Consider the following 17,394-nt stretch of genomic DNA (forward strand, 5'->3'; position numbering starts at 1 on the left):
TCACCATAAAACCAATAAAGGAAAAGTTGTTGCTAACATAAATATTTGAACATATTAATAACGATAATAGATATCAATAAGAATTTAAATAAGTCTTAATATAGACAAACACTGTTCATTTTGATTCTTGTTTAGATGCAATGGGAATGTATTTGCCTAATATTAAAATGTACAGTTGGTTCTAAACACTGAACATAAGCAGATTTACAGCCTAGCAATCTGCTATTTTAAACTTGATGTAAAGTCTGTTTCTACATTCACTTCAAACTTCAATTAACTGTTTATTTTATTGATTTCTTCAGCTCAAATTAATTTGTTTTCATTAAACATTAACATGAGTCCACCTTGCATTTCTGCTTGCATTTTAAAATCTTGCTTTGATATAGCAGGGAATATTGATTATACGTTGTCTTTCTCTTTCTCTCCAGTCCCTCCCCATCCAATATTGCTAAACATAAACAACCAATATAACCACCCCTCCAGTCCTAATCTTAGGGCCCATCCGTGTGTGGCACCAGCTTCAATACGCATGGCTGCTGAGATAGAGGAACTCATACAAGTTGTGAGGTTCATCTTACTTCCTGTTAAGCAAGCAAGGCAAACGAAATAGACCGCCCTTTGTTGAATGAACTAGTTTTCAAGTGCCATGTAAGCTTCAAAGTGTTCAGACTCGGCTTTCACAATTATTTTGACTCCAGGGACTCATCTCAGAACAGGTACTTTCATTAAAAGCTGTAAAGAGACAAATAGTTGATCTGCATTTGGCTTGTATGATGGAGTAACTGAATGCAGGCTTGTTATTCAGCTGCAACTTGATATTTGGTTCTAACATCTTGACATTTTAAGTAATTTATTTAAAGTATGCTTTCAGAAAAGTTATTTTTTTACTTTTTTATTTATTCATTTTTTTATTGGAAAAGCTTGTAAAGTAATGTAGATGTTAAGGCAATGTAGTGCCTAAAATTGTTGCATATCAGTATATGGGAGCATTGCATACTGTGTCTTGTTCATACTTATTAAGTCATTATTAAGATATCTGCATATATATGAACACCATTTGAATTTTAAAGAATCATTGATGGTTTCATCTTTTTGTTTCAGCTGCATGTAGCTCAGTTCATGCCTGTTTTGAAACAATATGACAACAGAAGTGAATGACTGGACATACTCAATCTTAAAGTATGTTTAATTAAGCATTTACTATTTTATATGTAGCCACTATAAACATGATTTTATTGTTGCTCTGAAAAGAATGAGAACACAAAACAAGTGTGACCCACAACAGCATAACTGTTGCTTTTTGAGTTTTTGCTTGTTTTATTACAAAAGTTGTTGTTGATTATCCTCATTTTGTGTCATTTGCTTATTTTGGATGGTCTGTTTTTGAGATTTAATGATATAGTGCCACTAAGGATGGATATACAATATGTTTTTCAATTACAGGAAATTGACACTTCAAGAACCACACATTTACATTGTGAGGTGACATTCCAGTGCCTTAAATCATCCCACAAAGTTTTCAACTCATTCAGAGTGGGACAGAATGGAGGGTGCTCATGACAAAAGAAGGTCACCGGCTGCAAATTACGAGTATAAAGTGGAGCAGCGTGCTGTGAAGCACAGAGAAATCAGCCATCGGAATAACATGACATCATGTCGCAGTCCCACGAGAGATCTGGACACAAGGTGGATTAAAACTGAAATGCATCGCAAAAGACAGTTTGAGTTCTTCAAAAGAAGACCAGTGGACCATGGCACATACACACTGTTATCTGCAGTGCCAAGGCACAGATACTCAAGAGAAACCCTGGATGCACCAGAGCATATGACGCAAACCTTAACGTCAATCAGACAGCCCTTGATAACAAGTCGAAATGTAAAGCTCCAGAGAGATGCCATTAACTTTACAAAGCAGGTAGAGAGATTATTAACCAGGTCTTTGTCCTGTTACTGATGAATCACCAATTTTATATTTCTTATGTTTTTTATTCAATTCAAGAAAATGTTTTATATTCTTTAATGACATCCTCTATAACAGGGGTCACCAAAGTCAGTCCTGTAGGGCCGTTGTCCTGCAGAGTTTAGCTCCAACTTGGCTCAATACACTTGCCTGGAGGTTTCAAGTATACCTAGTAAGACGTTGATTATCTGGTTCAGGTATGTTTGATTAGGGTTGGAGCTAAACTGTGCAGGACACCAGCCCTCCAGGACCGAGTTTGGAGACCGCTGCTCTATAATAACACTGATCATCTATAATAACACTGAAATCAAATGTCCAAATTATAAAGACAGTCTCCACAGTTCCAATGAATGATGAACATGACCTGAAATCAGACGAATGGAATGTACCAGTACTCAATTCTGTTCGGCTTCATGGGAAAATTAAAAAGGAGCGAGGTTAGTAGATTTTCTGATGAATAACCATAGGTCCAACTAGGTCATGTCTAACATTGCTTTAAATTAAGACATGAAAATGCCAAAACATTCTAATGTTATGAACTGCATGATGTTGAAAAAGAAAAAAAACTATTTTTCCAAGTGTTTTGTTATATGTGGCAGGATGTGACAAAATGATAAATTACAAAATATTATTATGTTAGTAATATTTCAAATATTATTTTGTGTTTATAATTCATACAGTTCTGCTGAAAGAAATCACTCAGCTCTCAAACACCCAGAAGACATTGCAAACAGCCAGCATTCAGACTGAGTGAGTCAAATTACATTTAATGAATATTTTAAAACTAAAAAGTTAATTAAAAATTAATTGCTGCATTATAAACTCTCTTCCTTCAGGTCTGGATTTGTTACCGTCAAAGAAGCAGTAAGGAATCTGATGCTTGTTTAAAAACAAACTATTTCTTAGTAGTTACATATGTTATTGTTGTTTCAATTATTAATAAACAATTAATTTTTTTTAGGATGTACACCAGTTGGCTGACTATTTAGAAGTATGACAACCCATAACATTCATTATTAAAAAACACCAGCTCTTCCTGACTGACTTTAATGTGTTACTGATATCATGAAATGTGACATCTCTATGCAGGAGGCTTTACAAAGAGAAGAGGCTCTTAAAAAGAAACTCTCCAACCTCCAGAAAAGCGCCGCCACATTACTGCACTCTACAGAGCTCCTGTGGAAGGTACATTAGTAAACTACTTCCTGCTGAAGACCTATAGCATCATTCTGAGGCACACATGCACCTGTACTTTATGAAATCTAATCAAACACACTGAACATGTGAACTCCTTTATAAAGACTGTCAGATGTTCTTGCTTCCTTTGAAGCACCACTCTGATTTCAGAAGATCATTCTGAAATCTTCTGAAGAACATGATTATCAGGTTTTGTGGAGTTCATACAGCTCAAGAGCTGTGGTTATTAAAGCAAAATGAGACAAACCAAATACAAAGACATTTTGAAATTCATGGTCATTTCAACAAAACAAGAAAGGTTCTTTTTCAAGCTCACACACACAAAATGGAGAGCAGTATAGGCATCAGAAAGGTGTTTGTTTGCGTTTTTGCAGTGCTTCAAACTCGCCCCTCATTCAAACTTTTCCATTTTTCCATTTTGAGCTCATGACAACTTCTATATTTTTTTTCAAGGGCCAATATACTGTAGCAATCAATCAAGAATTATAAATAATAAAGGTTGTTTGCTTGTAACGAAATGCTAAGGAAGCAGTTATAAGACAGGATGCAGTGTATGTACAGAAACTGAAAACTCTTTCTTCAGTGGTTCTCTCTATCTCTTTAACTGACACACACACAAAGACACATTTCCTTTTCCTCCCACAGACACGCTGTGATGAGGACTTGCTGAAGAGTAAGATCAAAGCCCTGGAGGCTCAGCTGCAGGCTTGCATCAAGGTAAGACTTGCAACGCTACATCTTTGCAACAGCTCCAACCCAGACTGTGAGAAGTTACAATGCATTCAATTCAGCTGACTTATAAACTTAGTTACTTCAAATATTGTTGAATAATTAAATATTTAAAGTGGTTTATTGTCTATTAAGTTGTAAAACAGTATATTGATTCAACTTGGACCTTGATAAGTACAGGTCAGAGAGTTTGAGATGCTTGTTTTGAAATACTGTAGAAAGGTAAAGGTTGCAATTTGTCTTTTTCAGAAGGTTCCTCAGGATGGAGTGAAAAAAGTGATGCTAAAGATGGAAAAACAGAGGGAGGAGTATGAACAGAAGGCTGTGAAGGCTATTCAGAGGGCAGAGAATGAGAAGGCAGAAGCTCAGAGTAAGATGGAGTACCTCCAGGTAAGACCCCAAACGCAGTGGTCAGTCTTAAAAAGAAATCAAAAATATAACACAAAATCCCCAACATTACCTCCATATGTATACTTGCGAATCATGTTCCAAGAATCCAGTATTCATTCCCATTCTTCCCTTCCACCAGGGGGCTCTGGAGACAGCACAGGCAGAGTCTGAGTGGTGGCAGAGGCTGTGTGAGGAGCTGAAAGTGGGTTCGAGTCAGTTAAAGAAGAGGCAGGATGAGTGCACCGATCAGATGTTACAGCTGCAGGGTCACTTGGAGGTACACCAAAGCCACTGTAACAGAAACCATCAAGAAAGAATCAAAGGACTTGAGTGACACATCACAGATTTTTGCAAGAACTGACAAACCACATGACCCTATTTCTGTACACCCTATCATAACTGCAATGAAATGTATGGAAAAACAAACAAACAAGCATGTATGTTGTGTAACTGTGTATGTGTTTGTGCAGCGTTCTGTGGAACAGGAGGAGATGCTGAGGAAACAGAGTGAATCTCTGCAGCAGGAGAGAGCAGAGCTTCATTCCTGCATCTCAGAGCTGGAGGAGGAGAACCTCAACCTGAAAGAACATCTACAGGAACTCACAGGTGCTGGACTTTCACTTCACATTCATTCAGAATTTATTTTTAAAATACTAATACTGTCTAAGATATTTCTTGCTTCATCTATGTCTGTTTCTTTTACACACTCACAGGACACAACCATGATAGGTGGAACAGTAACGCAGAAGTATATGAAGATGCTTCAGTGGACCAGCTCCTGATGACAGATAACAGCATAGCCAGACAACTGAGCGAGACTGAACACAGACTCAGAATGAAAGAAAAAAAGGTAAAGTGCTGCCAGAGAGATCGCTGAAATTAAATTAAGGCAAGACACTACAGACAAAACCACTGGGTTTTTTTATGCACTGGTCAATTTTGGGATTTTGCTTCCATTTCACACTAATGGAACGAAATACACATACAAGTCATATACTGTATGTTTATTTTATTACCTTTGAACCATTTTCATCTTTCAGTATTACAGTACATATCTTTATAGGCATTTTTGCATAAAGCAAACTTCCCATTTTTGCTCTTATCTATATTCTGAAGGTTTTAATAGAGGGTTTGTTTTATATAAAATTTCATTCCTAGAAATATGAATTAAAAATCCTTTTTCTTGGTGTTGAAAGTATTTTCTGATTTAATGAAAGGAATGATAAAAGGAGATATCCAACATTTCCTTTGTTAAGCAAACAAATAATTATTAACAAAATATAAAAACCTTATATATCAATAAAATGAAAACATTTTAAACCTAGATTTTACAGTGTTCAGATTTTTGTTTTGGAAATACATAAAAAAAATTATAATAATGCCTCATTTGCATTTAAACAATATTTCAGAAAACATGTAATACAAAACATTTACCCTAATGTACTGTAATGACTGTAATGAAATGAACAAAGGGAAGTATGGTGATATCTCGTATTTATTTATTTATTTCCTCTTTTTTTTCACCTATTCACTATTGCTCTCTTGCCTTAAATGTAATAAATTACTAATAATTATTAAATATGTATTATTGATTTTTATTCTTAATAAACTACAATTGAACTAGTATGCAAGACAAGGATCTTTATAATATATTTAATATAAGAAAATGAAAATCTTATAAGCTGTAGTTTAGCAGTGAAATTCTAACAGTGCACTGAGGTGATCATACTTGGATTGTCACTATTTTAGGGGGGCAATCAAATAAAAAGTTAAAACAACAAAACAATTATTAAGTTGTAAATAGTATTTCCTTTCTTTGAGAAAACCTTTTGTATATATTAACATAAGACAGTTTAATATAGTGTTGTCTTGGTTACCCGGTTGCTATGGCAGTGCATGGAGCTGCAGGCGGATCTTGAGGCCCTGGAGCAAGAGTGTTACAGCTATCAGTCCCGAATGACCCAATGCAGAGAAGAACTGAACATACTGAAGGCACGCAAGAACAACAGCAGGGTGAGATTCTACCAAAATAACATCCGTATTCGACTATAGGTCTATTCTCAACCTGGTTTTCTTAAAATTTGGAATTTGTTCTGCACTCGGATGAATATATTTTTGAATTCTGACAGATGCAGTGAGCTGCTTTCAAAATTAAGTTAATTAGGTTAAGATCAAGATTCTCTACTCTTTAATTTGGCTTCTTTGCACATTTACACCATAAATCATTTCCCACCTTTATCTCCCTGAACAGAGTCGAGGTTGTGGGTCCTGGCTCTGTATATTTCTGTTCTTACTGCTTCTGATGGTCGTGTTGGTGGCAGCCCTGTGGTTTTATCATCCACCTGCCAGAGAGCAGCTCCGCCAGTTTTACTCTGTCCTGGAACAGCGTATGGGGGACTACCTCATCCAGAAAGCTTCAGCACAGCATGGAGCCTGCTTTAGACCTGTGTGATGAGAGCAAAGTGCAAAGCCAAGAGTCTTCTAGAGTTTTTTTTGTTTGTTTTGGTTTGTTTATATTTATTTTTGTAAAAGAATGTTTTTATGGTTCTTTGTATTAGTATCTAAAACAGACCAAACTGATGTGTAAATACTAGTGTCATGTTACAAAATATTATAATGAATTTCTAGTGTTTATACCTAAATCTGTATCTGAATTGTACAGTTTATAACTGATTATTAGAATTCGGTACATTAATGGAAAACGGTACATTTAAACATCCAAACATGATGGTAGTTCAACAGATCAAGCCTGGAATAAATTTACTGTGTACAACTAAGATTTGCATTTTGACATTAATATTAAACATTTGTATTTTGACTGTATCTCTATTTTTACTGAATGATATCAAAAGGTAATTTCCAGGGTAATGTAAACTTCTTTCAGTTAGCACTCACTGAGTATACAAGGATAATATTGTTGCGTTGAATGGCTGAAAAAGCACATTGTCATTACAGGTCACTCTCTTTAGCATTCCAGACTGACCTACACATTAATGGAGATCTGACACAGCTTGTTTTAACACATTCACACGATGCCCCTCCCTTTGCCAAACACTGCTTTCCACCATGGTTTCCTAAGATAACCAGAGCCAATTAAAATATTCACTCCAACTCTATAACAGTGATAATAGTTGACAGCCATCATAAAGGGTGAGTTATTGTATATGCTTTTGCGGAAATGCATTTGTCAGACAAATTTAAAATTACAGAGGAACTTTCTGATGCATGAACTGCAGCTTGAACATGATGTAAAACTGGAAGTGCATACTACAGTGTGAAATAAAACAGTATGTAGGCCTGAGGTGTTTTAACATAATCTTGCTTCACAACAAGATGGGTTCATTTACACAACATTGGTTTATTAATCTATATTCTAAAGTATATGCTATATACTATTACAGTATCTAAAAAGACATAAATGGGTAGCGTTGTTTTATTCGATTAATGATTTATTTTATTTTATTTTCTTGTCTATCCTATTCTTGGGAAGGAGAAAAAAAAACCTTGCTATGAGTTCTGTGCTAGACTAACCGAGACTTCTCATGGCACTTGTATACTGTTGTTGTTCTCTCGTTGGTCTCATTGCTTCTATTGTTCTCATTTGTAAGTCGCTTTGGATAAAAGCGTCTGCTAAATGATTAAATGGAAATGGAAATGGAAAACAGGAAATAAAATCGCACATTTCAGCACAACAATTCTCTCAGATACAATCATATTGAATCTGAGTGGTTGTATTATCTTACAGTGGTGAAGTACTTTGCCCTCATTGGTCAGCACACTTGTCCTAAGATCACAATGAAAGAAATGGAGGCACTGTATGAGGTCTTCCAAAAAGTCAGGAACAAATGGAAAACTGAGGTACATCAAATTCATTAATATACAGATATGTTTTACTAGATAGAACAATAGATTGCATATTCATTCCTGGATTGTACATCATTTTTTATTTACATTTCTTATCTAGAATGTGATGTTTCTGGGGGACTTAAATGCAGCTTGCAGCTATGTTACCAATAAAGGACTGAAAAACGTGTGTCTCAGGAGTGACCCAAAGTTCCACTGGTTGATTAGAGATGAACAAGACACTACAGTGTGTGAAAAAACATGCTGCACTTATGACAGCTCTTAATTTCTTAGCAAACCAGCATCAGTCACCAGAGGAACAAGAGTGCTACAAGGATGACATCATTTTGAAGGCCAAACCAGAAGTTACCATTACACCAGTTTCCTAGAAAATGTTCAGAAATTAACACAACCTTTATGAAATTGTTAGGCCTAAATACAGGCACCGGAAGTAAAAAGCTAAAGTTAGGCTATAAACGAACTACACCACAATCACATGACTTCAACACCAACACCATCTACAAGTTTGAGTGAGAATAGTTTACAAGAGTGTGATTATAAACACAAAGAGGTTTTAAAAGTGGACTAGTGAAGTTGCTTATTTAGGACTCATTCCTGCAGCACTCTACAGCATTCTCTGCCTAAACTGCAGTTACCAGTTTCAAACCCCTTTAAGGATTATTATTCATGGCAAAGAACTAATTTCTGGAATAGTTCCGGAATCTGCTCAACCATTCAACTTCAAAAAATAATTCAGTCTATCTGAGGAAGAGGTACAGTAAACAGTATTGCAAAACAATTTAAACAACAAGTTAATAATAAAAAAAGAGTAAAAAATACTCAAAGATTTCTTTCTTTCTTTTTTGTTTTGCACCTAGGCTTTGGAAGTCAGTGACCACTATCCTGTAGAGGTGGATTTGAAAGCAAATCATCGCTACCTTCTGCGCCATGAACTGTGAAATAATAGATATCTGTGAATATAACCTACAAAGTATCAATAATAGTATCAATAAAAGTTGCTAATAGTGAAGATTAAAAAATAAACACAATGTCCACAATTACATGAAATTGTATAACAGACCTGGACTAAAAGCCACAAAATTTGCATGCATATATATATATATATATATATATATATATAATTTGCTATATATATATATATATATATATATATATATATATATATATATATATATATATATATATATATATATATATATATATATATATATATATGAAAGGGAGAGGTTTTTTCTCATTTAAATCAGCTCACATTTTCTCAGTCCCTTACACTGTTTAGATCAAGAGGAGTAGAAGCTATGCTCTTATGTTCTTTCATTCTTTCATGTAACTAAATAATTCACAAAATTAAATCGATTAAAATTCTCAGCACTACAGTGGCTCACTAAAAAGAAACCTCTTAGAATGGACACAGAGCATCTTGCTAATTTTAAAAGCATTTTGCATGGTCTGATGGAAAGACGGCAGCGTTATGAATAAAATTACTGTGTTACTCATGCAAAGGATGCATCAGTTTAGAGGAGACATGATGTGGTTGTGCTTCTCAAACCACAGCCTAGAAAATGTCACACACACACAAACACACACACAGACAAAAGTAATATGTAATTAATTAATCAAGCAAACATAACTTGACATATTTGATAGGTTAACTTTTGATATTTATATTTAACAATGTTGGTTTAAATTGCATGTTCATGTAGCTGTTTTTTTATATTTTTTTTAGTAACTTAAGTTTTGTGTTGTTTGTGTTGATGTTCTTGTTGTCATGACCCTGTTTGAACAGGAAGCAGCTATGTCACGAAGCGGTACGCAACACACACTCTCATTTTGTCAAGTGGTAAAACATTTAGAGTGTATGTCATGTTTGAAACTGATTTTGTCTGTATGGGATGAAATTAAATACTTTACACCTCCTGTTGTGTCAAAAACAAGATGGAGCAAAACATTGCTGATTTTCTGCTGGATGCATTCCCAGGTAAGATTTTTGTATAACATTTTTTTATTTAATGAAGCAGGAAAAAAATTGTAGTCAATTGTGCATATCATATGATCTCACTGCTAAACCGTGGTATTCCATAAATATTCTGACTTGAGGAATAAAATGTTACCTAATTAACAACACACACTAAGAAAAGTCCATAGAAATATGGCCCAATATTCAATGTTAAAATGAAGGAATTTTCTGTATTGATTTTTCACAGGTGTTTTTTCCATATTTTGAATTGCGCATTGCATTGTGTTGTGTTTTAAAGTTGAAGGAAATGTCCGTAAACTTAACAGAAAAGGTACTGGTAATTTTCTGCCAGGATATTATCTGTTTTTCTACAGTTCTTTTTCTAACAGTGTAATTAGTACTGATGTGTGTATTTCTCCTTTTTTTAAAAAAAAATATATATATATATAAAGCTGAGACAAACTTTGAGAATCTAAATTTTGATGACGACACAGCAACAGCTCACGGCGTTAATGCACCTCAAAATGAGCCAGGCATGGAGGAGGATAACAGTCACAGAGAATCCAGTGGATCTGATTCTGATGTAGATTTAGAGTGGACAAATAGGGAAGAGGAAACTAAGCATTGTTTTGAGAACAATAGGAACTTCTCTTTAGATGAACAAAGCATGAAGGCAGGATCTACGCTTTGTGGTTCATGGGATGACAACGATCCAGTCGAAAATAAAACACAAACCCGAAACCAGCAATTAAGCTTGCATGAAGATGACTGCAGAGAGAATGCATTTGAGATACATGAAGATATCCATGAAGATGAAGATGTCAGTGTGCTGGAAATGGTTCTTCCGAAAGGAACTCACTATGGTCTGGAAACAACGAGCACAAGGACTCAAGAGGAGACCACATCTCATCTGCTGTCCTACCAGATGGTGGATAAAACTGAAAATGAAAGCTCAGCGTCAAAAGAGGAAAGAATGGAGCCTGATAGCACTGAGGAACATGTACTTCAGCATTCACCAGATGATAAGCAGCTCAATCATTTTAGTGCCATACAGTCAACATGGCAAGATTGGAAAGTAGAATCAGTGGAGGTCCAATCTGGGGATGAGATGAACGAGTTTACAGAAGAAGATCTTGAGGATGATGAGAGAGACGAAGAAGGTTTAGCAGAGTATTCCTCTGATCTGTCTCAAAGTGACAGTGGGGACAGCAGTGAAGGTCATGAGGGTGGACAACCCAATCACACAGACAGCAATCTAGTTGAGGAGCAGGCTGTAGGCCTAGGTTGTTCCTATGAGACGAAGAACCTAGAAGAACCTCTACTGACTTACAGTGTTGTAACTTCAAGGGAAGATGATGATGTCCAAAAGAAGGGTGAATGTTTGGATCCTGCAGACATGTTCACTTATGTCAAGAATGAGGATCTGTATGTGGAGGCAACAACTGGAAAATCGGACGATGGCATATTGTTCCAGACAAAGCAGGGCAGTTTTAGAGATGCTGGATATCACCGTGAGATTTCAAACATTGGGGAAAGTTCTGATTTTGGATTCTCTAAGAATTTCCAATCCAATTCCAGTGAATGCTACATGAGTGAACAGCCCGACTATGATATACCTAAGAAGAGATACCTGAACCCAGAAGATATACCTGAATTCATTTCACATACAGTCTCAGAGGACAAAAACACACCTCTCCAGAAACAAGAGCACACCTTCGCAATGGACTTTGCTTCAGACTGGCACAGTATTGAGCATGAAGTAGTGGATGGGGTGGTCAAAGATAGTCAGAAACCAGAGATGTGTGGTGTAGAAGGTTTATCAAGCATTCCAGCATCTCATGGAACTGTAATGAAATGTTCTACTGAAATTGATTTGTCTGAAAACATAAGTGATGGTGAGTCACATCCATCAGAGTCTGTTTCAGTGAAAACAGACCAGAACAACCAAGAACATAAGAGTGAACATTCAGAAGTTTCAGACATTGGAGAAAATATCAACACTTTTTTACCTGAGATGTTTTGGTCCCAGGACAACTTGAAGCTTGATGAATATGAATGGGACATTAATGAAGAAGAGGTGATCTGTGATGAAGAGGAGAATTTCCTGGAAGAGTTGGAGAATGATGGAGAGGAGACCGAGAGGGACTGGGAGAAAGAAAAGGCAAGAATTGAAGCATTTAACAGATATTATGAGCCTGTCGAAGGAGAGGAAAACAAGGGTAAATGCTCATTTGTGAACCATCTTAACATCCTAATACAAATAATAATAATAATAATAATAATAATTTTATCACATTTTTTATTTGGACAGTTTTAAAATTTGGTAAATTCTTTCCCAACAACAACAGCGAGAAGCCACAAAGTGAAATTTTGTTTGGAGCCGGAATCCTCTCAGTATGAGGAGGATAGTTACAGGTAAGACGGATTTCAACATTTGACACTTCAAAAGTAAATTGTTTTGTGTTACATACACATCTTATACTATAGAGCAGCATACAAGCTCGTAAATTTGATTTGCATGTGATATATCAACACAGCAGTGAAGAGGAACTGAGCACAAAGCGTTGCATCAGTGAGTTGCATCCTCCAGAGTCCAGTTCAGTCAAACAAGACCAAAGCAACGAGGAAGACAGCCGTGAACCCTCAGAAGTTTCAGACATCAGAGAAAATATCAGCACCTTTCTGATGGATGAGGACAACATGAAGCTTGATGATTATGACCGTGATATAAATGAAGAAGAAGAGTTCTTTAAAATTAATTCAAGTAAGGTGATCTGTGATGGTGATGATGATGTTGATTTCTTGGAGAAGCTGAAAATTGAAATAGAGAGGGATATGGAGCAGGAACAAGCGAGAATTGAAGCATGTAACAGATATCATGGAGAGTCTTTTAAAGAGGAGCAAAATGAGGGTAAGTGCTGAAATTTTCATGTTTCTATGGAAATTACACTGCTGTTCAATAGTTTGGGTAGTTTTATTTATTTTATATTTTATTCAGCAAGGATGCATTAAACTGATAAAAAGAGACAGTATATACATTTATAGTACTACAAAGAGATTTCAAATTCAAATAAATTCTGTTCTTTCAGAATCCTGAAAAAATATATCATGATTATCACAATAAAATTAAGCAGTTTAACTATTTTCAACATTGATGATCATAAGAAATGAGCCCCTAATCAGCATATTGAAGACTGGAGGCTGTGTGTATGTTCATATATATATATATATATACAAAAACACACACACACACACACACCCACACCCACACACAGTGCCTATAAAAAGTGTTTATACCCCTTCATTATTTTTCATGTTTTTGAAAAAAATTCTTATGTTGCAGTCGTATGTTAAACTGCTTTAAATAACTTTTTTCCACATCAATCTACACTCCATACACCATAATGACAAAGCAAAAAACAGATTTGTGACAACTTTACAAATTTATTTAAATTCAAAAACTGAAATAAGTACATTGCATAAGTATTCATACCCTCTTCTGGGACAGTTGATATTTCGCTCAGGAGCATTCAGATTGCTTGTAGATGTTACAACACTTTGACTGGTGTTAACCTGTGACAAATTCATTTGAATGGGTATGATTTGGAAAGGCACACACCTCTCAATAAAAGTTCTAACAGCTGAAAATGCATATCAGAGCAAAAACCAAGCCTTGAGGTCAAAAGAACTGCCTGTATAGCTCAGAGACAGGATTGTGTCAAGCCTAGAGCTGGCCTCATGGCCAAACTGAGCAATCGATGGAGAAGGGCTTTGGTTAGTGTGGTGACCAAGATCCTGATGGTCACTCTAGTTGAGCTCTATGATCATATATGGAGATGAGAGAAACTTACAGAAGGACAAAAATCACTACAAAACTTCACCAATTCGGTGTGACCAAACTTTGCAAGAAAGCACCTAAAGAACTCTCAAATTGTGTGAAACAAGATTCTATGGTCTGATGAACCGCAATTCCAAGCATCATGTTTGGAGGAAACCAGGCACTGCTCATCACCTGCAGAGTAGCATCCCAAAAGTTAAGTGTGCTGGTAGCAGCCTCATGCTGTGGGGCTGTTTTTCAGCAGCAGGGACTGAGGGACTCATCAAAGTAGAAGGAAAACTCAATGCACCAAAATATTGAGATAGCCTTAATGGAAACCCAGTCCAGAACATTCAGAATCTCAGACTGAGCAGAAGGTTCATCTTCCAACAGGAAAATAAGCAAAAGCACACAGCAAGAGGGGTTTATAGACAACTCTGTGAATGTCCTTGAGTGGCCCAGCCACAGCCTGAGCTTGCACCCAATCAAATATTTCTGGAGAAACCTGAAAATATGCGTCTGCCCCCATCCAACCTGTTAAATTAATTAATCTTTCTATCCTAAAGATGAGAAATGTAATAGAGAAGAAGTACCTGTAAGACATGCTCAGCTTTTTGCTGACTTTTTCTTGGGCTGAAATTATTTTCTCCAACCAAACCTTTCAATTTAAAATGCTTACTACGAACACATACCCTGATTAACTACTTGTTTTCATAAGTCTCATAACACATTTCAGGAAAAGACAATGCTAATAAATAAATAAATAAATATCTCATGAGTCAAAATTATAGTTGTAAGGTATAGTGCATTTGATACTGCATTAGCTGTGGTGACTGTGCAAACTAATATAAAAGAGGCATATTTTTTGTTTGGAAGATCCATGCCTGTACTTGAATACACACAATCTTTTCCGCTTTTGAATGCACACATCCTTAGCCTCCATGATTGAGGTCTTTTTTTTAAACCTGACAGAGCTTGAGAGGTGTAGAGGTGAGAAGAATAATGGCAGATAATTGCCAAATTCAGATCTGCAAAGCTTGTCGCATCATACCAAAACGACTTGAGACTGTAAAGGTGCTTCAGTTAAGTACTACATTAAGGGTATGAATACTTATGCACTGTACTTATTTCAGTTTTCGAATTGTAATAAATTTGCAAAGTTGTCACAAATCTGTTTTTTGATTTGTCATTATGGTGTATGGAGTCTAGATTGATGTAGTAAAAAAGTTATTTAAAGCAGTTTAACATATGGCTGCGACATAAAAACATGAAAAAAAATGAAGGGGTAGCCTATAGATAGATAGATAGATAGATAGATAGATAGATAGATAGATAGATAGATAGATAGATACTACCGTTCAAATGTTTGGTATCAAATGTTTTTTAAGGAAGTTTCTTGTGCTCATCAATGCTGCATTTATTTGATCAAAAATACAGGAAAAAAATGTATCATTGTGAAATATTATTATGATATAAAATATGTTTTTCTATTTTAATATACATTAAAATCTAATTTATTCTTGTGATGCAATGTTGAATTTTCAGCTTCATTACTCCATTCTTCAGTGTCACATCATCATTCAGAAATCATTTTAATATGCTGATTTATTATCAGTGCTGGAAACTGTTGTGCTTCTTAATATTTTTTGGAACCTGTGATACTTTTTTCAGGATTCTTTGATAGTAAAGATTTATATTGTTAGAAAAGATTTATATTTTGAAGAAATGCTGTTTATTTTAACTTTTTATTTTTCAGAGAATCCTGAAAAAAAGTATATTTATAAGTATAAAAAAATTTGCCATCACAACTGTTGCCAACATTGATAATTCTAATAATGAATCAGCATATTAGAATGATTTCTGAAGGATCATGTGACGCTTTAGACTGGAGTAATGGCTGATGGAAATTCAGCTTAGCATCACAGAAATCAATTATATTTTAAAATATATTAAAATAAAAACCATTATTGTATATTGTAATAACATTTTGCAAGATTACTGTTTTTTTCAGTATTTTTGATCAAATAAATGAAGCCTTGATGAGTACAAGAGACTTCTTTAAAAAACATTATAAGTCTTACTGATCGGTAGTGTATATATACATTTAAATGTATACACACTTTCAGTTCCCCTATAAAAAATAGAAAATCCCAGTGTATTGCTGGGAAAATTGTTTTTGTAGCTAAAATGTTAGGGCATGACGTTAGTATATAGTAATAGTAATATACGTGTAATATACGTGTACATTTCTCTCAGCAGTAACAGACGGGACCCACAAAGTTATGTTAAGGTTTCACCAACAACCTTCTCAAAATGAGGAAGATAATGATAGGTAAGATGGATTTCATTCAGCTTCAAATATCATTTTTCAGATGTGTAAGTTTGCATGTTATATTGTCCTGCAGCAGTGAACAGGAGTCAAACACAGAAGATGACACTGCCAGCATCCTGAAGACTGAGGTGAGAACATCAGATCATCAAGGATACAACAAAATGATCAAATAATAGTAACTGATCATTGTATTACTGCTATCCACATGTTTCAGGACCAAAGTGATTCTGATGAACCAACTGAGAGACGCTTGTACACAGCAAGGTACAAAGTCTTACCAAAGGGGTTACAAAAGGCAGACAAGAATCTGAAGGAGCAACCCAAAAGAAATAAGGTAAATATTAATTGGCTCAAAATTTACAAAAAAACTATTCAAGTTAATGTATCAGCCTCAAGCACAACAGCATTAAAGTCATTAGTAATAAAGCCAATAATCTAACCTAACAGTTCAGACTCTGACCGAACTCTGTTTTGATCTCTCGATAGTGTCTTGTCCTGCTGCAGTCAGTGTTAGCAGTGAGTCTAGCGACGGCGGTGGGTGTGCTGTCTTACTGGTGGGCCACAGACACCCTGGACTGGCTACTGAATTCACATGGATCTTGGATATTCAACATGATTCAAAACCCAAAATAAATATCAAGACCTCGCAAGTATGATAATGAAACCATTGCACAAGGCCATGCAAAATCTCATGAAACAGACAAACCAGCAGATTGAGATAAGACCAACTTTATTTCCTTACTGAATGCAACCTAATATTGTAATGTTTAAACAGTGCTTTGAAATACAGCTTTGAAAAATGTTTGTCTTTTAACATGATGGTTATCCCTGTTTTCTTATGTAAACCACATATAGATAGATTAATCTTTCTCCTTTTTACTAGGAAAAGTGATACAGATGTATGTGGTCTCTGGGCCCTACAGGAAACCTGTACAAACAAGTGCTTTCAGAGTAAAACTGACATAAAAAACAAAACAAATAAAAACTTTTGATACCTTTTCAATTCTTTTATCCTTGACTATATCTGACTGCAGTTTAAGGTACTTTCTTTCATTGCCATTTCTTTCTAATCTCATTTGTCATCCTATTAGGTTGTCAACAAGCTATATTCCATAAACATGCCATGCATTTAATGTATTTTTAGGTCT

General features: G+C 35.4%; 2 protein-coding genes and 1 pseudogene across 6 annotated transcripts; all 3 read left to right on the plus strand.

Moving 5' to 3' along the window:
* Window positions 1-541: 541 nt before the first annotated feature.
* Window positions 542-7,577, plus strand: LOC109086955 (TRAF3-interacting JNK-activating modulator-like). Of its 3 annotated transcripts, none has more exons than XM_042762279.1 (15): window positions 542-716; window positions 1,102-1,179; window positions 1,444-1,915; window positions 2,289-2,397; window positions 2,641-2,710; window positions 2,797-2,824; window positions 2,922-2,951; window positions 3,050-3,145; window positions 3,803-3,874; window positions 4,139-4,276; window positions 4,416-4,553; window positions 4,747-4,882; window positions 4,990-5,126; window positions 6,170-6,289; window positions 6,528-7,577. In XM_042762279.1, the coding sequence occupies exons 3-15, from the start codon at window positions 1,544-1,546 to the stop codon at window positions 6,726-6,728; spliced, it is 1,647 nt and encodes a 548-aa protein (XP_042618213.1). In that variant the 5' UTR covers window positions 542-716; window positions 1,102-1,179; window positions 1,444-1,543; the 3' UTR covers window positions 6,729-7,577. The 3 variants fall into 3 exon arrangements, with proteins under 3 accessions (XP_042618213.1, XP_042618212.1, XP_018956761.2); XM_042762278.1 differs by having other exon boundaries at window positions 545-716; window positions 4,136-4,276; XM_019101216.2 differs by lacking the exon at window positions 1,102-1,179 and having other exon boundaries at window positions 545-716; window positions 4,136-4,276.
* Window positions 7,578-7,948: 371 nt separating this feature from the next.
* On the plus strand, window positions 7,949-9,168 carry LOC122145996 (annotated as a pseudogene).
* A 774-nt stretch (window positions 9,169-9,942) lies between these two features.
* On the plus strand, window positions 9,943-17,249 carry LOC122145922 (otolith matrix protein OMM-64-like). Of its 3 annotated transcripts, XM_042762282.1 has the most exons (9): window positions 9,955-10,118; window positions 10,345-10,428; window positions 10,550-12,316; window positions 12,446-12,512; window positions 12,635-13,008; window positions 16,171-16,246; window positions 16,320-16,374; window positions 16,461-16,580; window positions 16,733-17,249. In XM_042762282.1, exons 3-9 carry the CDS (start codon window positions 10,633-10,635, stop codon window positions 16,877-16,879), a joined length of 2,523 nt encoding a protein of 840 aa, XP_042618216.1. In that variant the 5' UTR covers window positions 9,955-10,118; window positions 10,345-10,428; window positions 10,550-10,632; the 3' UTR covers window positions 16,880-17,249. The 3 variants fall into 3 exon arrangements, with proteins under 3 accessions (XP_042618215.1, XP_042618214.1, XP_042618216.1); XM_042762281.1 differs by lacking the exon at window positions 10,345-10,428 and having other exon boundaries at window positions 9,943-10,118; window positions 16,174-16,246; XM_042762280.1 differs by lacking the exon at window positions 10,345-10,428 and having other exon boundaries at window positions 9,944-10,118.
* Window positions 17,250-17,394: the final 145 nt, after the last annotated feature.

Source organism: Cyprinus carpio, chromosome A8, assembly GCF_018340385.1.
Source record: "Cyprinus carpio isolate SPL01 chromosome A8, ASM1834038v1, whole genome shotgun sequence".
Taxonomy (NCBI): Eukaryota; Metazoa; Chordata; class Actinopteri; order Cypriniformes; family Cyprinidae; genus Cyprinus; species Cyprinus carpio.